We start from the raw sequence: 24,399 nt of genomic DNA, 5'->3' as shown, positions 1-24,399 counted from the left end.
TGGCAGTATTGATCTTCTATTCTAAATCTCAACAAGAAAACATACAAACACATTACACAAAATATTGAACTATCCCTTTAAGATGCCTCTCATATTTATGAAGTGTGTTCTGTCTCTATCCTTGAACAGCAATGGACCTTTTTCACAGCAGATATTTTGACTGGTCAAAGCAGTCCTACATTGACATGTCACAATGTCTGTCATGAAAAAGGTTTATACTCAAAAGAGTAATAATGACAAGTTAAATGATGATGCTTTGCAGCGTAACACACACCATATTTCACATATATATTTTTTTTTATTTGGACGCAATTCATGAGCATGTTCAGTGTGGAAAAGGTGACATGTTGATGTGTTTGTGCCCATGTGTGATGTGGACTATTAATGCAGAGAGGATTAGGACAACAAAGCAAAACAGAAAAAGGGTATTGAGCAACATTAATTTGATTAACATTACAAATTCTGGTCATAGTTTGATCTTTTTGCATATATCTATGCACCTGTCATACAAACTATCCATTAAACAATAAAAAAAAATGCGATACAAAAGATGAATTTCTGACGTTAAAAAACACCAGGCTTATACTGTTGCCAAATGCAGTGGAAATAAATTTGGTACATCTGATACAAAAAGATGACCTCGGAGTGATGTAACAGGAAGCAAGGAGTCATGTGGAGTTATGTATTCAAACCAATACAGTACTCAAAAGCACAACCTTAATTAAATTAGACAGCTGTAAAAAGGTAAAGCTCGAAAGTAACATCAATAAAAATCTAACACGGAGCATACTGTTGGCTGAAGTATACCAATAAATACATTTCAAACTAAGTAGGAAGAAAAAAACCTTTCACAGGCTACACTAAAAACAAATGCGTGCAAAAACCATGCCATTAAACATCAGTTCATTAACAGTTCTTAAAGCACTTAACTAATCCAAAAAACAACAAATCATTAAAATCATATGGCAAAGAAAACTGTAAACAAAGAATCATCATTTGTGAACGAAAACGATCTCTAGTTGAACACTGAACTCCTCTCGAACCTAAAGTTCAGGAGAGATTTGATAAATAAATAAAATCTGAATAATTGTTCTGCGCTGTAGTTTCACATTAACAGTGATATCAAAAACTGTATCTCACAGTTCACTTAAAGTTCGGCATTCAGCTTTGACAGGTTTTATTAAAGACCATCTACACAGATATCTGAGGCAGCGATGCCGGCAATGCGGCTGGAAGGCACCATCGATGGAAAGTAAGTCCACTTTGCTCCTGAATGTCAGAAACAGAACCGAGATGGACCCTTAGTGTTAGTGGTAGGACCGACCCTAATCCCTCCTCTTCGTATCTACAGTGTTAGTTGACAATCCAACACATCTGTCCCACTATTTCGAGGAGAGGATGGAGTGGTGGTTGAAGTGGTGGAAGGAGGTGCAATAGTCTGTGATTCTGTCTTTGAAGACAAAGATGTTCATCAACCCTCCTCACACACACGTCAGACACTGCACCGAGAGCTCAGAGCTCGTCGTGACTCTTGGTGAGGTCCTCTCCGTAGTTGGTGGCCTGGCTTCCGACGAACATGTTCCAGTTTTCAAGGACCTCCTCTTTGGTCAGCATCTGGTCCTGAGGAGGGACGACAAGGGAATTATAAGATAAGTAAGCCTTATTCTAACAATATCCATATCAAAATATGTTTGAAAATAGAAATTGGTTTGTCTCAGGTCATGGCCACAGCAATGATTATACAATTCAAGTTACATCCGTAAAGATGTATCTGTGTAGAATTCTAGTGTAAGATGAAAAGGGTCAACATAAAAAGCATTTTCAAATGAATCAATCAATCATGATGTTGAACGCACTTTGTCCTGGTCAGACTCGTACACCAGATGTCTGGCCTCGGCTTGGGCGTGGTCGTAGTCTTGTGGCATAATCCAGTGGCGGATTTCATCCAGGTCCATTTTACCATCTTTGTTCAAGTCTCGGAAGTCAGAGAACTGTTCCCTCTCGGTCCTGACCCAGTCTGGCTCCGGACCCCCGTCCTCATGAGCAAACATGTCAGCTGAAACAGCAAAGGACAATGGAAGTGAAAAACTTACAGTTTTAAGTTAATGTTGGCAGTTTAAAATGTTTTGATTTAAAAATGTACACTTCAAATATACTTCTGTGATCCCAACTTAAAGGGCAACCATAGTGGGCAGACATATTTTACAAACACAGCTTTGATTCCTTCATCAGGTCAACACAAAATAACCAGTAACGAGTCACCAATAAAACCCTAAGACAGACATGTACGCGTCTTAAAAGGACCAATGTGTAGGATTTAGAGGCATCTAGTGGTGTGGTTGCAGATTGCAACCAACTGAATACCCCTTCGCTCAGTCCTCCCTTTCCAAGCATGTCGGAGAACTACGGTGGCCTTCAGGTAACGTAAAAACACCAAAGGCTCTCTTTAGGGCCAGTGTTTGGTTTGTCTGTTCTGGGCTACTGTAGAAACATGGCGGAGTAACATGGCGGACTACCTGAAGAGGACCTGCTCCTTATGTAGATATGAAGGGCTCATTCTAAGCTAACGAAAACCCAATGACTCTTAGTTTCAGGTGATTATACACTAATGAAAAAAAAGCAGAAATGGAATATTATATTTATAACTAATAGATATCCCAAAGTCCTGCACACTATTCCTTTAAAAATGTGGGGAAATCAAAGAAAGGTAAAGGATTCTGCCATCAACAAATAAACAGCTATGCAGATGATAAACAACTGTATTTTTCTGTCCGTGCCAAATGGCTTGTTGTTGCCCTTTTCTCTGTAGAAGGTTTACAATAATGAATTTCTATGTTTACCACATTTACTTTATTCTCATTTATCAGTCAATGCAACAATTTTTACGGTATGGTTTTATTGTTAGATAGCATGTTGCTAAGCTTATTTAATTTTACCTAATTCATTTCAATTTATTGCTCAAACTTACCAATATACTCATCTTCATCCACATGTCCGTCACTGTTCTTGTCAATGTCCTCCATGGTTTCCTGCATTCAGAATGAGTTAACAGTGTCACAAAAGGAAGACAACAATACAGGAACTTTCACTTTGAGTAATAAAAGAGAAACACGTCGCCTCAGGACGCTGGCAGACTGACACTACAATGACCAACATGATTCCCAGCTGATGAGAGCCAAACCCTCCACAATAAAAGATGATGTCCACTTGGCTTTTAAAGCCCTTGTAGATGTTTTTCCTTTCTCACATCCTGGACATGACAAAACATGAATTTAACTGAACGGTTACTTAAAGGCTTGCCGTGTGAGCTGATCATTAGTTTGCAACCTCATATATACACTAATTGCAATGCATCTAGGCATAACACACGCATGCAGCTACATAGATTGAAATCACTGTATGCATCCTTACCTGCAGGTGAGATGCCTTCTCTGAAACCTGCTGAATGATTAATAGCCATGTAGCTTCTATAGTCCAATAGCTGACTAATAATAAACAAGAACATCCATCCATCCCTTTTCTATACCCACTTAACCCGTGCAAGGTTGCGTGTAAACAAGAAGGGATACGTTCATTAAAAATATAGAACCTATAGACCACTATAGACCTCTGTAAACAGTTCAAGACAGTGTGAGAGATGTTCTGTACATTTCAGAAGCATGTGAGAGGCACATCACAATCACACTAGTCCATTCAGGGACTCAATATAGATTCAATATACTAAAAGGTTGGGTTAATAGTCTGAATCACACATCTTTAAACCAAGAATGGGTGCAACAACAAACAGTAGCCATCTAACCACATGTTCAACCAACCGATTAGCTCAAAGTCTGTTCCACAATCTTTCACAGGTCATACTATAATTTACCTGGACAAACATATAAAAAATTATATATATATATATATATATATATATATATATATATATATATATATATATAAAATCAATTAAATAACACAACAATAAAAAGACATTATGAGATATACCATTCTAAACAACCATGCTGTGATGTACCTATGGGACATTGAGGAGGCTATACGATGAAGAAAGAACCCTTTCAGTGTTTTTTTTATAGTTTAGAGTGTAATGCAGTGGAGGTCTCTGAAAGCAGCAACAGAAGCAGATATCAGCAGCAGGTAGATATGTGTAGCCGGACATTGAAACAGAATGATCTGTTATGTGAATGAGTGCGTGGGTGCACAGTTGGCACTCAGTAAGAGGACTACGTGTTCCTTCCTGAACCTGCACTACAAGCTCCATTAGTGATCCGTTCTACTAGCCTTCAGAACAATCAAGTCCTTTCTAAAGCTGCAGAGTGTCTCTTTCTTTCCTTACATGACTACATAAACCATCAATCACTCATTGTTGCATGGTTCTGTGAAAGAGATGTGTTATAAAAAAGGAGGCGAACCCTTAATATTGTGAGAAAAGCTTCAGCCAGATTCACCACAATCAGTGAAGACGCCACTGCACAGTTGGCAACATCCGATGATGTCATAAAGATGAGAGATTAATAATTAACTCTGTCAAATGGGTAGTACAACTTTTATGAACAGAGCAGCATAGAGCATCTCTGCTAACATTTGCCACGCAACTGTTCCATGAAGCCAAATTTATATTTAAAGATTGAGTCTTAAATGGGGCAGTCGGCCCGTCCCACTGGACCTGCTCCAAAAAAATACAGAAAGTCAATCATTTCCTGGCCCGGTTAAAATTTCATTAAGGAGTTATCCAAATGTGGCACATTCATCCAAGTAGCCCATTAGATTAAAGACAAGGAATAGAAACTCAAATATGTTCCTGTAATTGAATAATTTCTCTTAGTGGACAGAAACTCTACATTTAGGGAGTTTTCTTTTCTCCTTCACGTAAATCTGAATGTTTAACACTATGCTTAGTGTACCCAATCTACTATTATCACACTTAATTACCACGTGATTGCAGAGGGCTTACCAGAACCACAGTGTCCCTCATGTGTTCAAACTCCTCAGGGTGGAGGAAGGATGTGAACTCTTCTCTGTCTGCTGCCAGGTCCCCGTTCAGATCAGCTCTTTTAAACCTCCTCTCATCACGAGGGAGCATCTTCTTGAAGCTGAACTGGTCTGTTGCTTCCTCAAACTCCTCCGGGTTGGCTAAAGAGAGGGGATTAAAACCAGGTTACTGTCACCCGTATAGATAGCTACTTTAATACAATACTGTATGTAAAAAAACACACACATACCGAGGTAGTATCCGTACGTGGCTTGCTTGTACTCATCCCATGAAATCTTGTTGTCTTTGTTCAGGTCGTAGTCTGTCCACACCTTCGCCACATTCTCATAAACGTAACGCTTCTGCACGCGTTTTATCCAAGCCTTTAGCTCGGCTGTGGTGATGAGGCCATCCGAGTCACTGTCTATCCGGTCCACTATTTTACTGTAAGACAATAGAATAAAGACAGGGAGCATTTGTTAGAGTTTTTATTAGGCTTGTCCCGAATACCATTTTTTGGGCTTCAAAGCTTTGGTGAGAAATATCTGAAAGTATTCGGAGCAGCGCAGAAGGTCGCTGATTTGGAGGTTGATTACCATGGAAACGGTCAAAGCTTCAAAGCATTTGGGTCAGCCCTAGTTATTATTTATACTTTTAATGCTCAAACATGATGGTTCAAGATCCAAAATAGTAGGGCTGTGTATTGGCAAGAATCTGGCAATACGATGCGCATCATGATACAGGGGTACCGATTCAATAAATTGTGATATATTGCGATTTTATAAATCTAATTTTAGGAAAACTGTTACACGCTAGTGTGAAATGGTTGGTACCAATAGATTCCTTATGTTTTCTATTTTCATATGATACCAGTATCTTCACTCGTCTCTTATAGTTTGAAAACTGAGCCCGCTACAACTTCCGAAAGATCGAACAACGGCGGGCTGTCGGATTTTTAAGAGGTTAATTAAAAAATTTATACAGCGTTTTGGAGAATCGATCACAACACATAATATCGCGATACTCATGTGTATCGATATTTTCTTACACCCCTACAAAATAGGCACTTTGTCTTATTTTCAAGGATAAAATGACGAGCACAAGTCAAGTCTTTGTGCTGCTGCTGTCTCACCTCAGCTACTATTCTTATACCAGCAGGCAGGAGAGAAAAACCAATAAATAAATATTTGCTAGTACCATTTTTACTATAAGGGACGTGGCTTCAATGAGACTGGGAGGAGGAGCACATTTTTAGTGAAGAAAGCAGAGTAGCTGCTGCTGGGGTGTATTCTTAGAGCTGGGCTGCCACGTTGTGATGTTACATGGGGGTCCTCCCACTCTCAACACCAACAGGAAAGAGTTTTCTTTGGGGAGGAAAGCCCTTTTAGCCAACATGTGATACATGGTGCCAACTTGTCATGCAAGGCAATGGAGAGAAAAAAAACACTTTGAAGTAGACAGACAGCAGCTCTATATGAAGACTGTCTACTGCCACACAACTTTACTCAAACTTACCACCTACCAATGCTTCTTTAATGATGATGTATAATTAAGATTTCGGCTGAGCAATTAACTCTATATAGGAGTGTGTGCGCAATTACGCACAGTTTTTATCTTGGCCTTGTAGATGGCATGCACATCTTTCTCATGCACTTGTTAAATTTTAATGTCCTCAGCACTGAACAGTTACACGCGACAGACTCCAGCAGCTAAAGAAGTGAGCGTGCGTGATTTACACAAACAGAAGGAGCACCAAGAAGACTGGTATCAGAACCAGCTCTCATGTGCATCATGAGTAGTATAATGTCCTTCCTTACCCAAGCTTGTCCTTGCTCTCCTCTGGTGTGAGCTGGTCAAACGTCTTGGCTTCCTCTTTGCCCAGAAAGGCCTCATGGTCGTACTGGAAGCTGTTATTGTCATCGTTGGCCGGCCTGCTGCCCAGGTCTGGTTCATGAATAACCCTCTCCTTCCTTGACGTTGGCTTACCGTGCACCACGACAGAGCAGCACAGGAGAGCAGCACACACGAAGCTGAAGAAGACGTCCATCAGTCCAGAGATGATAAAGCTGCTGGAGCTTCTCGGTTGTTTCTAAAAAAAAACAGGCCTGTGTGACACTACAATGAGCCCAGCAACTGTGTAGCTACTTTCACAGCTTGCACCAACACACACACACACTAACCTCTCTTCCTCTCCTCACTTGGCTGTGCGTAACAATGTTGCAGCTGCGTGATGACCAAAACCTGCAGAGAGCTGCACACATACAAGTCCACTGAGAGGAACACCCAACAAAACGGTTTTAGGCATTCCTGTGCCTCTTTTTCCTGAAGGAGGGATGCAACCAAACCAGGATTTCCTGCCGCTTTACGTACAGCCAATCACAGTGTCTGTTTCAGGCAGAGCCCAGCCTCCTCTGCTGAGAGGACCCCTACCATTGGTGCATGGGATAGTCTGTAAAACCAGAGGGGGATTCATGCGCCACGTTGCACGCGGACGCGCAAACTCAGAGCACTATGGAGTAAGTGTGAAACCAGCGAGGAGGGAAAATACGAAATTGTTACAGCTCTGCTCTACAACCTGCAGAGCTGCTTCAGTATTATGGTCGTGTTCAAAATACACCACCACCAACATGCACCCCTACGTGACGGCGAGGCTGTGTGTAAAATGTGTGCAGCGTGCAGGTATGTGCATGTATAAATAAGGTACAAGGCCCCACATTGATGTAATTATGCACCGTCACCCACAAATATGCAGCAACCCTGTAGAGTCTTGTCTCTTATGTGTCTTGTAATGTAACAAACAAAGCAGGAAGGTGTTGAAAACAGGGACTCAATGCCCTGGAAATCTTTCAAGTGTCCCCAAGAAAAGGCCTGTGCACATGTTTAGTCTTTGTGTTTGAGGCACTGTTTTGGGACAAAATGAAGTGAATACTGAGTAGGCTACATACTCATGGTAATGATATACTACAATATTAGTTTTCACCCAGCACATTGCACCATCTTAAGAGTGGGAGAATGATTTTCTTTGATACAGAATAATAGGCCCATTTTCACAGCAGCCATTTTGACATGGCATCACATAGCAAACAGAGGTGTAGTTAAAGGGACTGTTTGTAAGAATCAGAAATGCTTTTTGTTAACAGCGACACATGTGGCCGTTAAGTCGATGAAAGTCAGCGTCCTGTTGCTCACGCTTGTGCTCGCTCTAAATAGACATGAAACAGTGAGGTGACACACGTCAGCTAAAACCACAATATCACTCTATATTTCACCTGCTTGGCAGTAATGTTAGCTGACCAGACGGAGGTCTCTCCATGAATCACTGCTGATCCTAGTGTTTGCTTTTCATGCCTCAGCCTCCCGACCGCTGTCGGAGGGAGACACAGGCACATGGTCGGAGACGATAACGTTTCTCGCCGTCTCTTCACAAGACACGGAAAACCTCTGTTGGTCTGGAGGAGCTGCAGCAGTTATTTCTGCACAAACGTCCACTGTACATTCACTAGATATTCTCAGAGCTACTAACTCTTCTGCAGTGTGGAGTATGCGCGCGTGCACGTGAGGTGGAGCGAGCTGAGTGAAGGCAAGCAGGCAGGCAGAGGAGCAGAGCACAGCAGAGACTCCGGCCCTGGAGACCAAAGCTACGGTCTCCCCCGCGTCCTCCGACCGCGGCCGACACTGTTTTGCAAGACGGGCTTCACTAGATATGAACAGCGTAGCCACACGCAAGCGCGCATATGCGAGCATGCATGGGACAACGATCCGGGTGATTTATACGTGTAAGAAGTTACAAACAGTCCCTTTAATAAAATGAATTATGGTCTCGTTGTGTTTAGTGTGTCACAGCCATTCCATTGAGCCAGCATGCACAATACCAGGGTCCCAGCCCACCTAAAAAGGAACAGGGTTATGCAGCCTGGTTCTTTGGTTCTACATTAGTTGCTAATCTGTAGTATATTAGTTTAGGGACTGTAGGAAAATTATTAGGAGGGAAAGAGTCAGAAAAGTGGGAGGGGTTATGTATTTTTTTGTTTTTGCTTAAGGGATGGTAGAGATTTTTTGGAAGAGCATTATTTCTCATCCCAGATTTTCTGTTTTACTAGGGTTAAGTTAGATTTTCTATTGTATTTTACTTTTCCCATTGTGAAATGTATCATAAAAAGCCTGGGCCTGCATCTGTTTCACTCTTTAATTGAAACTGTTCAAGTCACCTTACTTGTAAAAGCCACGTCAGCTGTGCAGAGTTTACCTGCACCACAGAGTGAGAGTTTCTTATGCACATCAGAGAGCACTTTGATTTACAGATGGTGAATAACGTGTGTTTTGATATTTGCGTCTCCAACATGTCTGGCCATGCAACTTGGGCATCATAACGATTTAATCATGACTGACAGAAAGATATCTGATCTCAAACATAACTCGGTACAACATCATCTGATCTAATTCATATTTCTTTTTATTATTAGTGTGGGAGTGAGGGCGAAAATAAAATATATACTTGAAGCTCAAGTCCAGCACCAACAGAGCATTAATTTAATGCCATTAGTCATATTTAGCAACTATTTGTTAGAAAACAAAGAGAGTGGTTGGAGTAGTCACCATTTTGTTATTTCCATACATACTGTTGTGAGATACTGGGGGAAGAGTATTGCAGTATTTCTAAGTAAAACGGAGCTTTCAAAGAAAAATATTTGGCTAGTAATACTGGGGAGGGTCTTACGCAGCCCCCGAAGGGTAACAGTGGGATTTTTTCTTTTCTGAACTACTTTTGCTTTACGTCACATTAAGTTTTGTGTTCCCTTGCAATTTTTTTTACATTCCTCCTGATCCATAGACCTTGGTGCCAGTCTGTTGCTAGGGCAACAGCTTTGGTCCAAGATTACTTCCTGTCATTAACAAATAAATACAAAGGAGCCAATTTACAATATTTATGTTGTCAAGCTTGAAAAGGTCTATAAGAACAGTTAATGTGTTGGTCCAGTCCAGTTAATACACTGCCAGTTCAGGGAAACACTCTGCAGATACTACAGAAAGTAGAGATGATGTAACACGATGCATTTATTGCTCATTACTCCTTTCAAAAGCCTGAGCTCTGACAGTATACAGCCACTGGCTGTGTGCACGACTGCTGCTGCTCTCCCCGTCTGTGGTGGTTGTAGCTGTGGATATGGTTATTGCTCGGACTATGACTGCATTTGTGGTTAAATATACAATGCTATGGATGTGGCTACGGTAGCTGTACTGTGACTACATTTTACTGCTCCTTAACATTAGCAAAACATTGTTAAACCACATAGGATTTGAACCCATGGTGCTTCTTTCAGATATGTGTTAACGATACACCACAGGAGCTCAAGAATACTGTAGCTTCATTAATGCTCAGCCAGCTCAACCGTGTCAATTCACTGCCCACAAACAACCCCTGCATAGTTAGTATTATGTCACAGCCATAATCATACCAATGCACAGCAGCAGTGACAACAACAGCCAAAGCTATGCCGTTTCATGGCTGTAGTCAAAAACAAAATCAGCCCACAGTGTAGAGAGCTATGGGTTAAAGTGGCAGTAGGCAGTATATGTTTGGCATCATTGGGCAAAACATCCATAATAACCTTTCAGCATATTGTAATTCAAGTGTTCTGAGAGATAACTAGACCTCTGCTCCTCCTCATGGCTCTGTTTTCAGGCTTTAAAAATCCCGTGACGGGACTTTGACCAATCACAGGTCATTTCATTGAGAGAGCGTTCCTATTGGCTGTGCTCCGGTCATGTGACCGGAACTTGGCGTTCCTTCAACAGATTTTTCAATGGCGGCCGCGTCACAAACGTTCTCATTTTACAGCTAAACCGTGCACTACAAGATGATTCTAAAAACATTTGAGGTGAGAAATAGGCATTAATGTAACATAATATTGATTCATATTTGATCAGTGCTGCCTAGTTTGACCGTTTGGTTGGAGTTCGCGAATTATTGACAGCCGGCTCTTATAGACAGCAGCTGGACAACGGACCTCAGATCAGCTCTTATTGCTTGTTTTACTCCGGTCTGTGAAATCTTGCAGATGCCGTTAGTAGCACCGGAGGTCACAAAGGAACATGATTTTATTCAGGTTACCTGTTTCATGTACTACTGTCACGATATAGCGACCGTTTTATAAAAATAACTTTTTTTAATCATATTTGCTCCAATCTCGCCTACTTCAGCTGTGTTACTGAGAGAGTGTGGAGGTGTCCCTGTTTTGTGAACTTCATGCTTTCGACATAATGTTTTGAGAAAGACAGGGAGACTTTGCATGGGGGGAGGGGGTGCGATCATATCTCCATGAAGATGACTAGAAGAATCAAATTACTCAGACGCATCTCAACATGCTGTAATGTGGAAGAGCAGACTCTGTACCCCGGAAACAACTTGCTGACACTGCCGTGCCTAATCCTCCGTCGTGGGCAGGAGGAACATGTACTTTGCCATTCATCAGTAGCATAATAAGCCAGCACATGGCACTTTGCTGTTTTGCATAAATAGTACACCCCAGTTTATGATTATAAAGGGGCCCTGGGGCTAACTAGCCTCTTTATTCAATTAATGAATAGTTAATGTATTTAAATTAGTCCTGCCTGGTCAATTTGAATCAGTGTGTTGTGCAGACATGAAGAAATACAAATGTGTTTTTCCCAGTGAGATGCATCTCTGAAATTTACTGAAAAATGTATAAATCAACATAAACTTTATAAAGTCTGGGCTACAGTAAAAATAAAATACCTATTGATCTCACAAGCTTGATCTACAAGAGGAAATTATATTTTCTGTTAACAATATAGATGTTTAAACTTCAGCTGAACTCACTTGAATTAAAATATAAACCATTTTATCGGCTTAATCCCAGATAATAGTGCACACTGTTGATGTGTTGAAGGTTATTTGGGAAGTTAAAGGATTAATCTGAAACAATAGCAGCATGGCTGAACAACTGCAGGCATTAACATGCTGCAGAGAGAAAGTAGTCGGGAAGAGTGGCTTTCAACATGAATATTTCACTGAGGAATAGAAAGAGGAGGGGGTTGCAGCTACAGGGGTGTTCAGTTAACCATGAGATTACACACACTGCAGAAGGCATTTGGTTAATGTAATTAAGAAAACCCTATGGTGGGAGACACAGAGCATTAGTGTCCGCGATATACAGTTCTGCTGTGGCCTTTTCCTGCCCCACGCTCACAGTCACAGACTATCAGATTTTTTTTTTTGTCCAACGAAAGCTTTGTAGTTTGTTTATGCGTGAAAAATTCATCTGAACATGTGAATATTTAAGTGCTTATGAATAACTGAGATCTTACACTAATTTATGGAAGTGAATTTGTCTGTTGCCAAAAAAATTCAAAGCTGTTTTTTTTTTTTTAAACCTTAAGTATTGGGGGTGGTACACAAAGTATTTACCTGAAAAGAAATGTGTCTCATCTGAGAATAAATGTAGGATAATCCAGCAATGTTTCATTCAATATTAGTAAAAAAATAATCAGTATCTTCTTGGAGCTTTTGGGTGCAGATAAAGCCAGAATCGTATGGATGTTGTGAAGGCCATTCCTCTGCTTTTTTACTGTCAAAGTTCAGTAGAGCTGCAACAATTAATCGAGAAATCGCTTAGTTGTCAACTATTAAATCAATCGCAAACTATTTTGATAATCGAATAATCAGATGGAATAATTTTTAAGAAAAAAAGTCTAAATTCTCTGATTTCTGCTTCTTAAATGTGAATATTTTCTGGTTTCTTTACTCCTCTATGACAGTAAAATGAATATCTTTGAGTTGTGGACAAAACAAGACATTTGAGGACGTCCTCTTGGGCTTTTTGAAAACACTGATCGACGTTTTTCACCATTTTTTGACATTTTATAAACCAGAGAGCAGAAAGTGAAGCAATTCAAACTTATAACATGATGTTAATGTTAAATGAGATGCCTCATAGAGGATTGATCTGAGACAGAAACTGAGCTTCATGCTGCTGTTATCACAAACCGGACCGTACGGCCATGACAAAAGAGGGAGATGCACACAACCAAACCAATTAACAAGTTATTAATTTAAAGAACAACATAAGAGGAAAACTTAAACTAACAGCAGCATGTGGAATCAGTAAGTTCAGGAAATGGGTGTCTCGGGGAGGAGAGGCAACCAGCAACTGAGCTCCTAGAGAGTTTTTAAAAGGAGCACTGGCACAAAGTTCCCAGGTGTTGCCAGTGTTGCTGATGAGCCCTGCAGGTGTTTCATTTCACTGACGACCCTCTGCCTCACCCACCTCCAATACCTGCACGGAAAGCAGCTACGCAAACCAATAACAGGCAGACAGGGCGGAGAGGGTCGTCACTATGCCAAAAATGAGGATTATGATAAAAAAAATTCATTTCTGAAATGTACTCCTACCCAGAGAAGGCCTTTTTGCTGAAAGATATTTGAATTAAATTTATAATTTTAGTCATTTTTCCAGCAAAAATGACAAAATTTCTTGGTTTAAGCTTCTCAAATATGATGATTTGATGCTTTTCTTAATCATTTGTGATAGTAAACTGATTATTTTGGGGTTTTGGACTGTATAGAACAAGACTTTTGAATACATGTCCTTGGGCTATGGTAAATTATAATTAATTAATTGAGAAAATAATTGACAGATGAATCAGTAATTGTTAGTTGTGGCCCTCGATTAAAGAGAGAAATCATGTATAAAATGTGCCTAAAATGTTGTTTAGATGCTTCAATAAAAGTGCTATAACATTTCCCTCAAGTTGTTGAATAAAAGATGTTACCAGTAGACTAAAACAATCACTGGCTGACCAACAAACATTGAAGCTTTTTATAACCATGTGCTGATTTATCCAGAGCAGCCCTACCTGCCGTAAATCATCCCTCTAGGAGATTGAATTTGGCACATATATTGTTGTTGTGACCTTTGAAACTACAATGTTGTTATTTCTTAATTTACTCATCTACTTTATTTTCTTCAGACACCGTAATGCCACCAAATTTCCTTAATCTTTTTAAACAAATAATTTGGGTTTGCAGTGGGATTTCCCGGTGCTGTTTTTAATGAATATGAGTTTTGTGTCACCTTCTCTACAACAGTTTTCCGTCAGGTTTTAGGTATGTGGAGGGGTTGAAGTAGAATATTGATTTGACTGAACAATAACAGGGAATATAGAGTCTCTCATCACACAATTACTCTCCACAATTTCCCTCTCCCTTGTGAATTTTCATAGTTCTAATAACTCACCGCCCATACTATTCTGGATAGATTAATAAACTTCTCATTGCTGCCACATAGGAGAAAAGAAACCTTTGCTCTGTTTAATGACAACTGTAAAGTGGAGGCAATCATGGGATGCCTCCCATGACATTTCCCCCGTTCCTGTCCGCTCCACTTATCTTAGACAAATGACCGTGCCAGGCCACTATCGAGATGAAGCGTTTTCCCCGAGTCATTACGTCTGTCACCGGAGCCATTTCCATATTGAAAAATCTGAAACAATAAACGACGCCTGAGCCTTTAATAACTGTGAAGGAATCATATTTGGAAAATTGCATTGAAGCAATAACCTTTTCTCCCTGTAATTAGATGACAGAGAGGTCCTGGTTTTAATTAAGTCAGCAATTTATAGTCGCGCAGCCATACCTCAGCGTGCTGATTAGTATAGGAGGGATCACAGAACAGCGTTGCCTCAATTTGAACAGATTTGATCTAGTAATTACGGTGTTATATGGCAAAGGCCGCAGCAAGTCTCAGACTCAAGACTCTGTTGACGCAGTGCTCCGTGAAGCATGGCCCTTCCCATAGTTACTCGAGCTGCAAATATGGCGAGCAAGTGTCTGTCTGAATAGGTCTTCAAAGGAGGTCATCAACAGAGGACATAATGTTTGAGGAGGCATATTAAGGTGGAATTGTGACTGTGAGGCCCTGTGTGTGTGTGTGTGTTGGAGGGGGTTTGTTTGGGCGCAGCATCATTTTATGCTGCATCTTAATTGATCCCATTGGTCACTGTTAAACGTTAACATTTGCACGAGGGGGGCAGAACAGTTAAAGGATGCTGTTTTAGTGCTGTGTTAATAAACACGGCAATTTACTGTCAATTTATGTCCTGACAGGTCGTAATGAAGACCATGAAAAGAAGATTAGCTGGAGCTGTTACAGCGGACCGTCTGGGGACCATCATCATGAGACTGTGGGGACCAGCACTCGTTGTGTGAGCTGGCACCCCCCTCTGGCTCTCTGTAGCCGTCCACATGATTGACATTAATGCTCGAGTTTTTTGGGAAAGAATGGTAAATTTGTGTTCTCTCTTTTGAGAATATGACATTTATCACGTCGCACAGACATGCATCTATAGGCGATCAGAACAATAGCACATGGCAGCCCCCTTGACACATCATTAGTGACATCAAACAGATGCTCGTGATCTGTGCCGCTAATTTCATTAGCTTCTTCGGCTAACCACAACTGTGTTACTTGTGGTAAAGGCCTGTGTTGCATCTAATGAATAGGGCTGTGTATTGGCGGGAATCTGGCGATACGATATGTATCACGATACAGGGGTTACGATTCAATATATTGCGATACTGTAAGCAAGGCGATGTATTACGATTATTTAAATTGAATTTTAGGAAAACTGTCATAGCATAATGAACACACTGCCATATGCATACAATCTGAGTAAAAAAGTTTTACGTTTTTACGCATTGAGAACAATGGGATCTGCATTTGCATTTATCACAGTCCCTGTAACATCCAAATTGATAGCACTACTATGAGAGGACCAGCCCAGTCGCACAGCAGTTTGTGAAATAGTCACGAAATTGAATATATTGATTTGTGTACATGGACACGAATTTCCCATTTTTTTCATGATGGTCAGCACGGAATCAATTTGTATGTAATGCACGTAATTATGAACCGGGGTGGACTTTCGCCCAGGAGACCTGTGTTTGTGTAACTTCCGTACTTAAGTTACATCACTTCTGGTGTTATTTTAACCCAAACCATGATCTTTTCCTAAACCTAACTAAGTAGTTTTATTTTGAAAAGACTGGAGCGGAAATTGAAACGTGTGTCATGTGTTGCTGCACATTTGTAGGAAAACGCAAAAGTGGTGCTGAGCGTCACGAAAAAAAAGGGAAATTCGTGTCGATGTACACAAATTAAATAGATTCAATTTCGTGACTATTTCACGAACTGCTGTGAGACTGTGTTGAGAGGACACAAACACTGAGTTGCGCATCTCTTTGCAAATTAAATTAAGTAGTGACTTTAATCTTTGTATGTAAACTATTAATTAAAAATTGATAGTGTTTTTGAGAATTGATACAGTATCACAAAACCTAATATCGCGTGATCGATATTTTTTATATTTTCTCACACCCCTACTAAGGAATAAGTACAAAAGTTTAAGAGATTTTTGGTTTCCTTGTTTGATATTTGGTGCTCGTTTGCTTTTGTTCTCTACTATATAATGTACATTTTTGTGGCTTACAGCATCCTTAATGGAGAATAAGGCATACAAAATCATATCCTACAAGATTTGACAACACTGACACACTATAGGGGGTCTTTACAATTGAACAGGAAGTGCACACACCTGGGAGAGATCAGAAGAACAGTGCATGTAGGCTCCTCATGTAGACTTCTCCCAATCTAAGCAATGCAAATCCCAGAGGCCTAATGGGAGAATGGGGTTAATTAATCCCAGAGGACATCTCAGATTGAGGAGAGGGGCCCCCTAGATCTCCCCCCCCCGATAAAGGTCATACTTCACAATAAGACAATGCATGTGTTGCCCCCTCTGAGTACTTCTCATCCTCTCCCCCCCAAAACATCTAATTTGATCGCCTTCCTTCAATCAGCGTAACTACATCGCCTGAGAACCAACCCTGGAACACACTGGGACATTAAGTGCTAATACTAAACGCCGTCCCCAGGCTTTGAATCATCCATAGATCTGTGACAAAGTGGCCTCAGAGGCGATGGGGTCTGGTGCTAAATGTCCGCCACTGGCTAAAAACATCATTTGTGTGCTGACGTTAGAAGCTAAAGACTGTGTCTCGAGGCCCTCGGCTGCGTGACTGTGGCCTCTGTGATTTATGGGTCATCATCTGAGTGACATTTTCCTCTGGTCCAACATTCTCAGTCAGTTGGCGTTACGATACTTTCTTTTTACACCTCTCTCTGCACTGTGTGGCGTGTTTGAGGGAAACTGTGCTCAAGTGTGCGCACGTGGCGCAGACGTCATTTCCAGCCTTTGTGCTGTCGCTGCGGGGTTGTTCTGTGACAGAGGACACTCTAAGTGTAGCCACAAAGACCTTAATCCTACACTGTAAACAATTGCTGTTAATTTACAGCAGGATTTCAACAGTATTAACGTGTTATTGCTAAAAACAGTGCTTTACTGTTAATACAAAAGAAAACCTGTTAAGTTACGCTCATAGGCCGTTTTTTAACTGAACTCAAATGCATTCTTAAAAAACATCACTTTACTGCTGATCAACTGTCTAAAGTATCATCAGTAACAGTTTCATGCAGTATTTTTTTTAATTCTGGGACCTGATCTGCACATGTGAGGCTTGTACATTGTACATGATTGTAAAATCAGTGAATTAGCTTTATTGTTCTTCACTCACATGTTGTTATGGTTTGCATTCTGTGCTTGTAGCCAGCTAGAGACAGACGTTTTGGGAAAAGTGTCAACAAGTCTATTATAGCGTTTTTCCTAACAAGTGCCTTTAATTGTATTTAGTGTGACTATTCCTATGTCTGTAACCTGCTTATTCATCTAGGCAAAAAATTATGTTTATTAAAATGTATGTAAAAAATACAAGCTAAATAGTGCGTTAAAACAAATCAGTAAGATAATGTAGGTGAAAAACAACTACATAATGTATCTTTAAACGGTAAATTAACTGTAAAATACTGTGAAATTAATAAAAAAACAGTTCAAACTGTATTAGCTGTAAATTTCAGCGACAGTATAATAATGTTATTTTTACAGTAACATAAAGGCAACCCTGCTGCCAGTTCTTTACTGTTATTTTACTGGGAAATTCTTAACAGTGTATGTGATGTAAAGAGGTTTGTCTCCATAGTCTAATGACCCTAATATCTTCTCAGAGTACTGCATCAAGAGATCAGATCAATGCAATGTAATTTAGAAACTAAATATCAGTACTTTCTCTGCACTACATCTTCTTCCTCACTGTATGCTTTTGACAACACCTGCAAACTCTTTCTCCGTATCGTCTGACTTGATTCTCCCACTCCTCCATCCAGCAGATAGGATGGTGGTGGAGCAGTTTTGGCTGCAGAAAGAGTGTCTCCCCTGGGCTGCAGCACAGCTCCTGTCCCCTTCTCTCCCTGCAGCTGGAGCTACCAGAGCCAGATGCTCCGTAGCTCCACCACCCTCTGTCCCCCCTCTCTCTCTTCCAGGAGGACGGTGCCCAGAGAGGAGGATGACAAACGCCTCTGCCTCCTCTTACTGACGGATTTGGACGACCTGACTCCAGCCCCGCACTGTTCCAACCGCCAGCACAAGATGTTGACTTAATGGAAGGGGGTTTGGCTGCGGATTGGCCCATATGCGTTTGTATTGGGAAAATATGGCAGAGCGGTGTGTGTCTGTGTATCTGTGTATTCAATAGGATGTGTGTGTGTTTATGTGTGTGTGTGTGTGTGTCTTCACCTAGCCCAGACTGCCTACATCCATCATGCCATGGCGCTCTGGCAGAGAGTGGAACTCAGACAGCTTCACTAACACACGGTCAGTTAAATTGCCTGTTAAATTGTCCTGGTCCGCAGCTATCTTAGGTGTAGATAAAAAAACACTGCACTTAAAGTCTGCACTTAAAGGCAGAAATTGTCAAGTAAATGCCAACCTCCCTCCATGCATAGAGAGAGAAAGAGAGGGAGAGAGTGAGAGAGAGAGGGAGAGACAGAGATCCTCTAAGGGAAACACATTTCCATTACAAGACAAAATACTGCAGCAGCACACATACAGTGTGTCTATTGTAAATGCCACAACTTATTTAAGAGTTATTTCTCTTTATATTTTCATCTAATTATGCAGCTCATACTCGACATTATGACCTTCAGGATATATATTCAAAGTCTAAAACACTTTTTTTCACTTCAAACGATTCAAAAAGTGATCCAAAAGCCGATATATATCGTCCATATGAGCTTCACCTGATCAATAAGCTAAATTATGCATGAGCAGAAAAAACTGTAATACCTCTTCATCAACCTTCACTGTGCTTCCTTAATGATTAAAACGACGGTCTCAATCCAATACGTTTGACATTTCTCTCCATGCAACCAGATGGAAAATTAAGCCTCATTCTTTTAACATTACTGGGATATTATGGATAATTGCCTGCTTGTGTACCTGGAGCAGAAAGCTTTAGAGAGCTGCTCTCCTGTAACCAGTGATGTAGTGGTAAAAAAAAAAGGTGTGTTAGTTAAAGCCTGCGGTCAGTGTTTGTCATAAAGAAAACTGCTACAGATAAAATGGAAAATCAATTTTCACACAAACATTCATTTAGATTTTGAAGATTTATTACAGTTTCATATGATTGATTAAAAAAAACGTTGTTATACTCTCCACTATACATCACTGACTAAAACTCTGGGTTTTGCTTTGGTTCTGGATTTGGCCCAAAACTCAAAATGGCAACCTAACTACTTGTTAATTATTTACACTAGTTACATATTAATGCTTTCTAAAATGATTATTTCATGGATTATGAGAATTGTGATTCATGTACGAAGCCAATGGGTGATAACCTGACACTAAAATGTATTTTTAATTTTTCTGTTTTTCTTTTTTTAAATCATAAAAGATACATACATACTCTTTATTCTTAAACATATCTGTTTTTTTATTTAATTAGATAATGTGTCAGATGTTGAGACCACATACTGAAGTGTTTATAGCAGTATTAGAAGCTTGATAAGTAGATGGATGGACATAGTGTGCCAGCATAAGCTCAGTGATATGAGAGGTCATCTCTATTGACTCACCAGGGAACTACATACATACATTAACTGCATCAGTGAACAATGTGTGACAATGACTGTAAAAACATCAATATGTGTCAGCAGCCATTAAGATGTTAATGTTTGCATATTGAAATTATTTTTATTTAACAGCTTCAATGTGTAACATGGAGAAAACCTGATATATAATCAAGTCGGTTGCGATACTTATAAAGTTAGGTTTGTTCTCACACCTTGTTGTCATGATTTATGATGTGAAAAGCACATCTTTGATAGTAAGATATTTTTTTTATTAAAAACAGGAAACTGAATTAAGTGAATGACTCGAGAAGATTACAGTAGATAGATAGATATATAGATAGATAGATAGAGTACCTTATTAATAAGGATGGGAAACTTCACTATTACAGCAGTTACACAAATATAGATAAGCAATGAAACTATATCCTCAGAATCTGTGCTCCCACCTGACCCTCAATGCCAAACATATATAAACACAAATTACAAATGAACAAAACATTTTTTTTTCTCCATTTAATTCTATAATCTAATTAATGCCAAAACTCAAAGCACATATAGGTAGTGGACTCAAACAGTGAAATCAAGCCAGTTCACCTGAATACAAACAATGCCAGGTCACCTTTTGTTCAGCAGAGCACTAATTAACCCAGCAGCATGTTTCGATATTTAACTCTACAAACATCATCACTCAAAGAGTTTCTGTGGATCTCCAGCTGGCCACCAGGGGGCAGAAAAGCTCCACAAGTGGTGATGGAGAGAACCGCTGCAGCACACAGACCAAGTTCCCTCCTGTCTGTTATCATCTGAAGATGCTTTTGTAAGATTTCGGTTTGCATTAAGAGCTTCTGATAGACTTTGATTCAAACTTGTTTTTTTATTGCATTTATTGTTAATAATGAACTATTAATTGAAAGCATGGCCTGCCGTTTATGTGCACACAAATCCCTATCACTTAAAGGTCCCATAGCATGCTCATTTTCAGGTTCATACTTGTATTTTAGGTTTCTACTAGAACATGTTTACATACTTTAATGTTTAAAAAAAACTTTTACTTTCCTCATACTGTCTGCTTGAATATACCTGTATTTACCCTCCGTCTGAAACGCTCCGTTTTAGTGCATTTCAATGGAATTGCAACACAATTGTAGGCAACAGCTTGGGTCCAAGTTTACTTCCTGTCAGCTGATGTCATTCACATACACTGCAACAGGAAATAAACTTGGACCCATTTAGAATGTTTACAACTTTGAAATGGTCTAAATATTGTATATTTATGACATCACAAATGGACAGAAATCCTGACGGCTTGTTTCAAAAGCTCAGTTTCTGAATACGGGCTGTGTGTATTTCTCTGTGGATTAAACATTTCGATACTTTCACAGTATTTATATAGAACTTAAACCTGCTTTACAATATAAAAGACATGAAAATGTCACTTTTTACAATATGGGACCTTTAAGTGTGTGATTTAAGTGAATTCTTAAATATTGGTACATAGCAGTCCTATATAATTATAAAACATCACATTATAACCATACATTCTTGTGTCAAAGTTTGATCACAAGTTGCTACAGTGATGTTTCTACATCATAATGACTATTTTGTCTCGAGGAGCTGATGTTCTTGCTTGTAGGAGAAATGTAGAGTGATGATGGAGTTGTTTTACTTTGGCTCCACCTGACAATATTCTCCCTCCCTCCCTTAGTCTGAATTTTGACTCGTTTTCAGGTGTGCCATTTGTTAAGGGAGATGTGACGAGGTCGAGAAGCCAAAGTTCAACCTTCTCGTATATAGGCCCTCTCCTCTCCTCTCCTCTCCTCTCCAGTGGTGGCTGAGCTGGCAGGGGGGAACTTTGCGGGGGCTTTTTGGCTAAACGTCCGCCCATCTGCTGGCCCATCTGAAGAGGGGCAAATCTTTAACTTCCACAATGCAACTTATGGAGGAAGTCTCATAGTGCGTAGGAGAGAGAGGGAATGAGTGGGGGACTGATTGAAGCGATGAATATTCATAACATGACACAGTTTTATTGTAGTTGTGTGCTCTGCGTGATTGATTCCAGGTGCACTTTTACGCACAATCCCCATTTTTTTTTTGCAGGTTTTGGATTATCAGTTAAGATAAATGCTTTATTATTATTATTATTATTATTATTATTATTATTATTATTGTGGTATAGTTACAGAAACCTGTCTTTTACCGTGGATCGTTCAAGTGCAATCAATTTTATTATATATCAGCATAACTTTTCATCAAGAGACGATTTCCTCTCATTTGGTATTTTAATTCCCGAATATAAAAAATATTACTAGAAAAAAAAAATAAGAATATTTAAATTTAAAACCCAAACGCGACTCCTTAAGTGAAATAATATTGTCAGCCTATACTAATGTGTGATACGGTGCCACTCCTGTGTGTGTGTGTGTGTGTGTGTGCGCGCGCGCGCGCGTGTGTAATGATGATAATGTCCAGCCTCCGTCCTGTTCGGACCCTCAGATCTTCAGACTAATGCAGTGTGACTCAGAGCTGTCCTCAAATCAATACATGTCAAATAAATATGAAAACAAACACCCAGACTAAATGGAATAGAGTTTACTCCCCTTTTTATAGTCTGACAGAAATATATGTTTGATAGTATTTAAACCTGGTGCAAGAAACCGAGGTCTAAATTGACTTCCTGTCCTGAAGACAAGGGGTGGAAATTCCTTGTAATGTTTACTGATGTTAAAGTTACATTGTCGACGTTGTGACAAGTTTAACAAATACAAGATAAAGAGTGTGCGACCAAGAGAACAAGCAAGTGAATAACAAAACTATTTCCTAATTGATTCAAGTAGGTTATGCACTTAAAAACAGAAATAAATAAAACATACTTTATTGTTGCTGCTTTTACAGTAGAGCTGTGTACTAACAAGAATCTGGCTATAGGATAACGCATCATGATACAGGGGTTACGATTCAATATATTGCGATACTGTAAGCAAGGCGATATATTGCAATTTTTTAAATCAAATTTAGGAACACTGTCCTATAAAGAAGGTATAAGAAAACATTTTTTTTTCCTGTTCATATTTCGTGTTATGATGCATTATGATAATAATAGTTTATTTATTGAATATTACATCTATATGCATAATTGACTGTGCAGCGTCTTGGTTTGTGAGCTTCCCCTTTTTTTTCTGCAGCAACGCAGGAGGAGGGTTGCATCTGTTAGGGTCCAATGTTAGTCTTAATTACTGGCCTTCATGTTCTCCATGGCCCTCAACCGTCTTTAATTAAAACCTTGATTAGGGGGGAGGAGGTCTCGGAGCAAAGACTATTACCAGATGGGTTTCCAGCAATAATAATAATAAAGACTTTATCCTGCTGCTGCCTGTGTGCCATAAAGCGCAGAGCAGAGCTGCACCGTCCATATCAAAGCACAGCGAGCAGAAAAGAGGCTGTTAATTACGCCGGTAATTACTTGTCTAATTACGGTTCGTTTGTGATTAGATTTAGAAACGTTTCGTGGTCTATACAGAGGGCTTTTCTGTTTGCCAGTTACGCATGCAGGCTTAACACTGTATATAGGCTGAGATGTAGTGTGTATCCACAGCGGGGTGCTGCTGAATAACCGGCCTATAAGAGATGGAGTGAATGAGATCAATAGTGAAGCACTGACCCGAAAGTTATCTTGATTTTTCCTCACAGAACTCCTCAATAATCTGCTATATGCTCAAGGTACAACAGAGTTTTTCCTTTCTCGCCCCTTTTGTTCTGCACTATATTTTGGCACATTTTTTTTTTTTTTTTTTTTTCCTTGTAATGGAAATTCTGTCACTATTCCAAGATGAGTCCTAATGAACGTTGAAACAAAGATCTCAAACATGAAAATGTCTTTGTTGTATTTTATTCTTGCAAGAAGAAGAGGACCTGGTTATACAGAGTCACACAAAGTCTGCAGAAGAGTGCACTGCATTAAAGACTATTACAATGTGATTATATGGAAAATCTACAACAGGGACTGAGAAAAGGGAGTTGTTTTTTTACACAGATAATGAGTTTTACTCAGACAGTTCAGAGTTTGGCAGCTTTTTAGTGAGCTTTTTCTTGAAAGCACTAAAGAGGTCAGTTTATGTCACATTTTAACGACGAGCTTTTTTTTACAGGACCTTTAGGAGAGCCTCTGGATCCCCATCTATAGTTCACATTTTCAGTGTTAAAAGAATATTTGCATGGGGGGGAAAAAAAAAAAAAGGCAAAATCAATAATGCATCCTGACATATTCGTGCAGAATTGCATATTTAGCGATTTAAGATTCGCCACATTACGAATATATATCTCGCCAATGGTCTGAAAGTCATTATGAGTGCGCGCAGGCTTTTATATTCAAGACAGAGACAAACTTGC

The 24,399-nt window shown here is 39.7% G+C and overlaps 1 protein-coding gene across 2 annotated transcripts; it reads right to left on the bottom strand.

Annotated features, from left to right (window-relative positions):
* Positions 1-278: 278 nt before the first annotated feature.
* Positions 279-7,278, bottom strand: rcn1 (reticulocalbin 1, EF-hand calcium binding domain). 2 transcript variants are annotated; one of them, XM_037754829.1, is made up of 7 exons: positions 7,149-7,278; positions 6,790-7,061; positions 5,223-5,416; positions 4,955-5,133; positions 2,969-3,029; positions 1,857-2,056; positions 279-1,620 (listed from the first exon to the last, which is right to left on the bottom strand). In XM_037754829.1, the coding sequence occupies exons 2-7, from the start codon at positions 7,017-7,019 to the stop codon at positions 1,513-1,515; spliced, it is 972 nt and encodes a 323-aa protein (XP_037610757.1). In that variant the 5' UTR covers positions 7,020-7,061; positions 7,149-7,278; the 3' UTR covers positions 279-1,512. The 2 variants fall into 2 exon arrangements, with proteins under 2 accessions (XP_037610757.1, XP_037610748.1); XM_037754820.1 differs by having other exon boundaries at positions 6,790-7,244.
* Between the last annotated feature and the right edge of the window lie 17,121 nt (positions 7,279-24,399).

The sequence above is a fragment of the Sebastes umbrosus genome, chromosome 2 (genome assembly GCF_015220745.1).
Source record: "Sebastes umbrosus isolate fSebUmb1 chromosome 2, fSebUmb1.pri, whole genome shotgun sequence".
Classification (NCBI taxonomy): Eukaryota; Metazoa; Chordata; class Actinopteri; order Perciformes; family Sebastidae; genus Sebastes; species Sebastes umbrosus.
The sequence above is the reverse complement of the archived record's forward strand: the minus strand, read 5'-3'. Positions and strand labels throughout refer to the sequence as shown.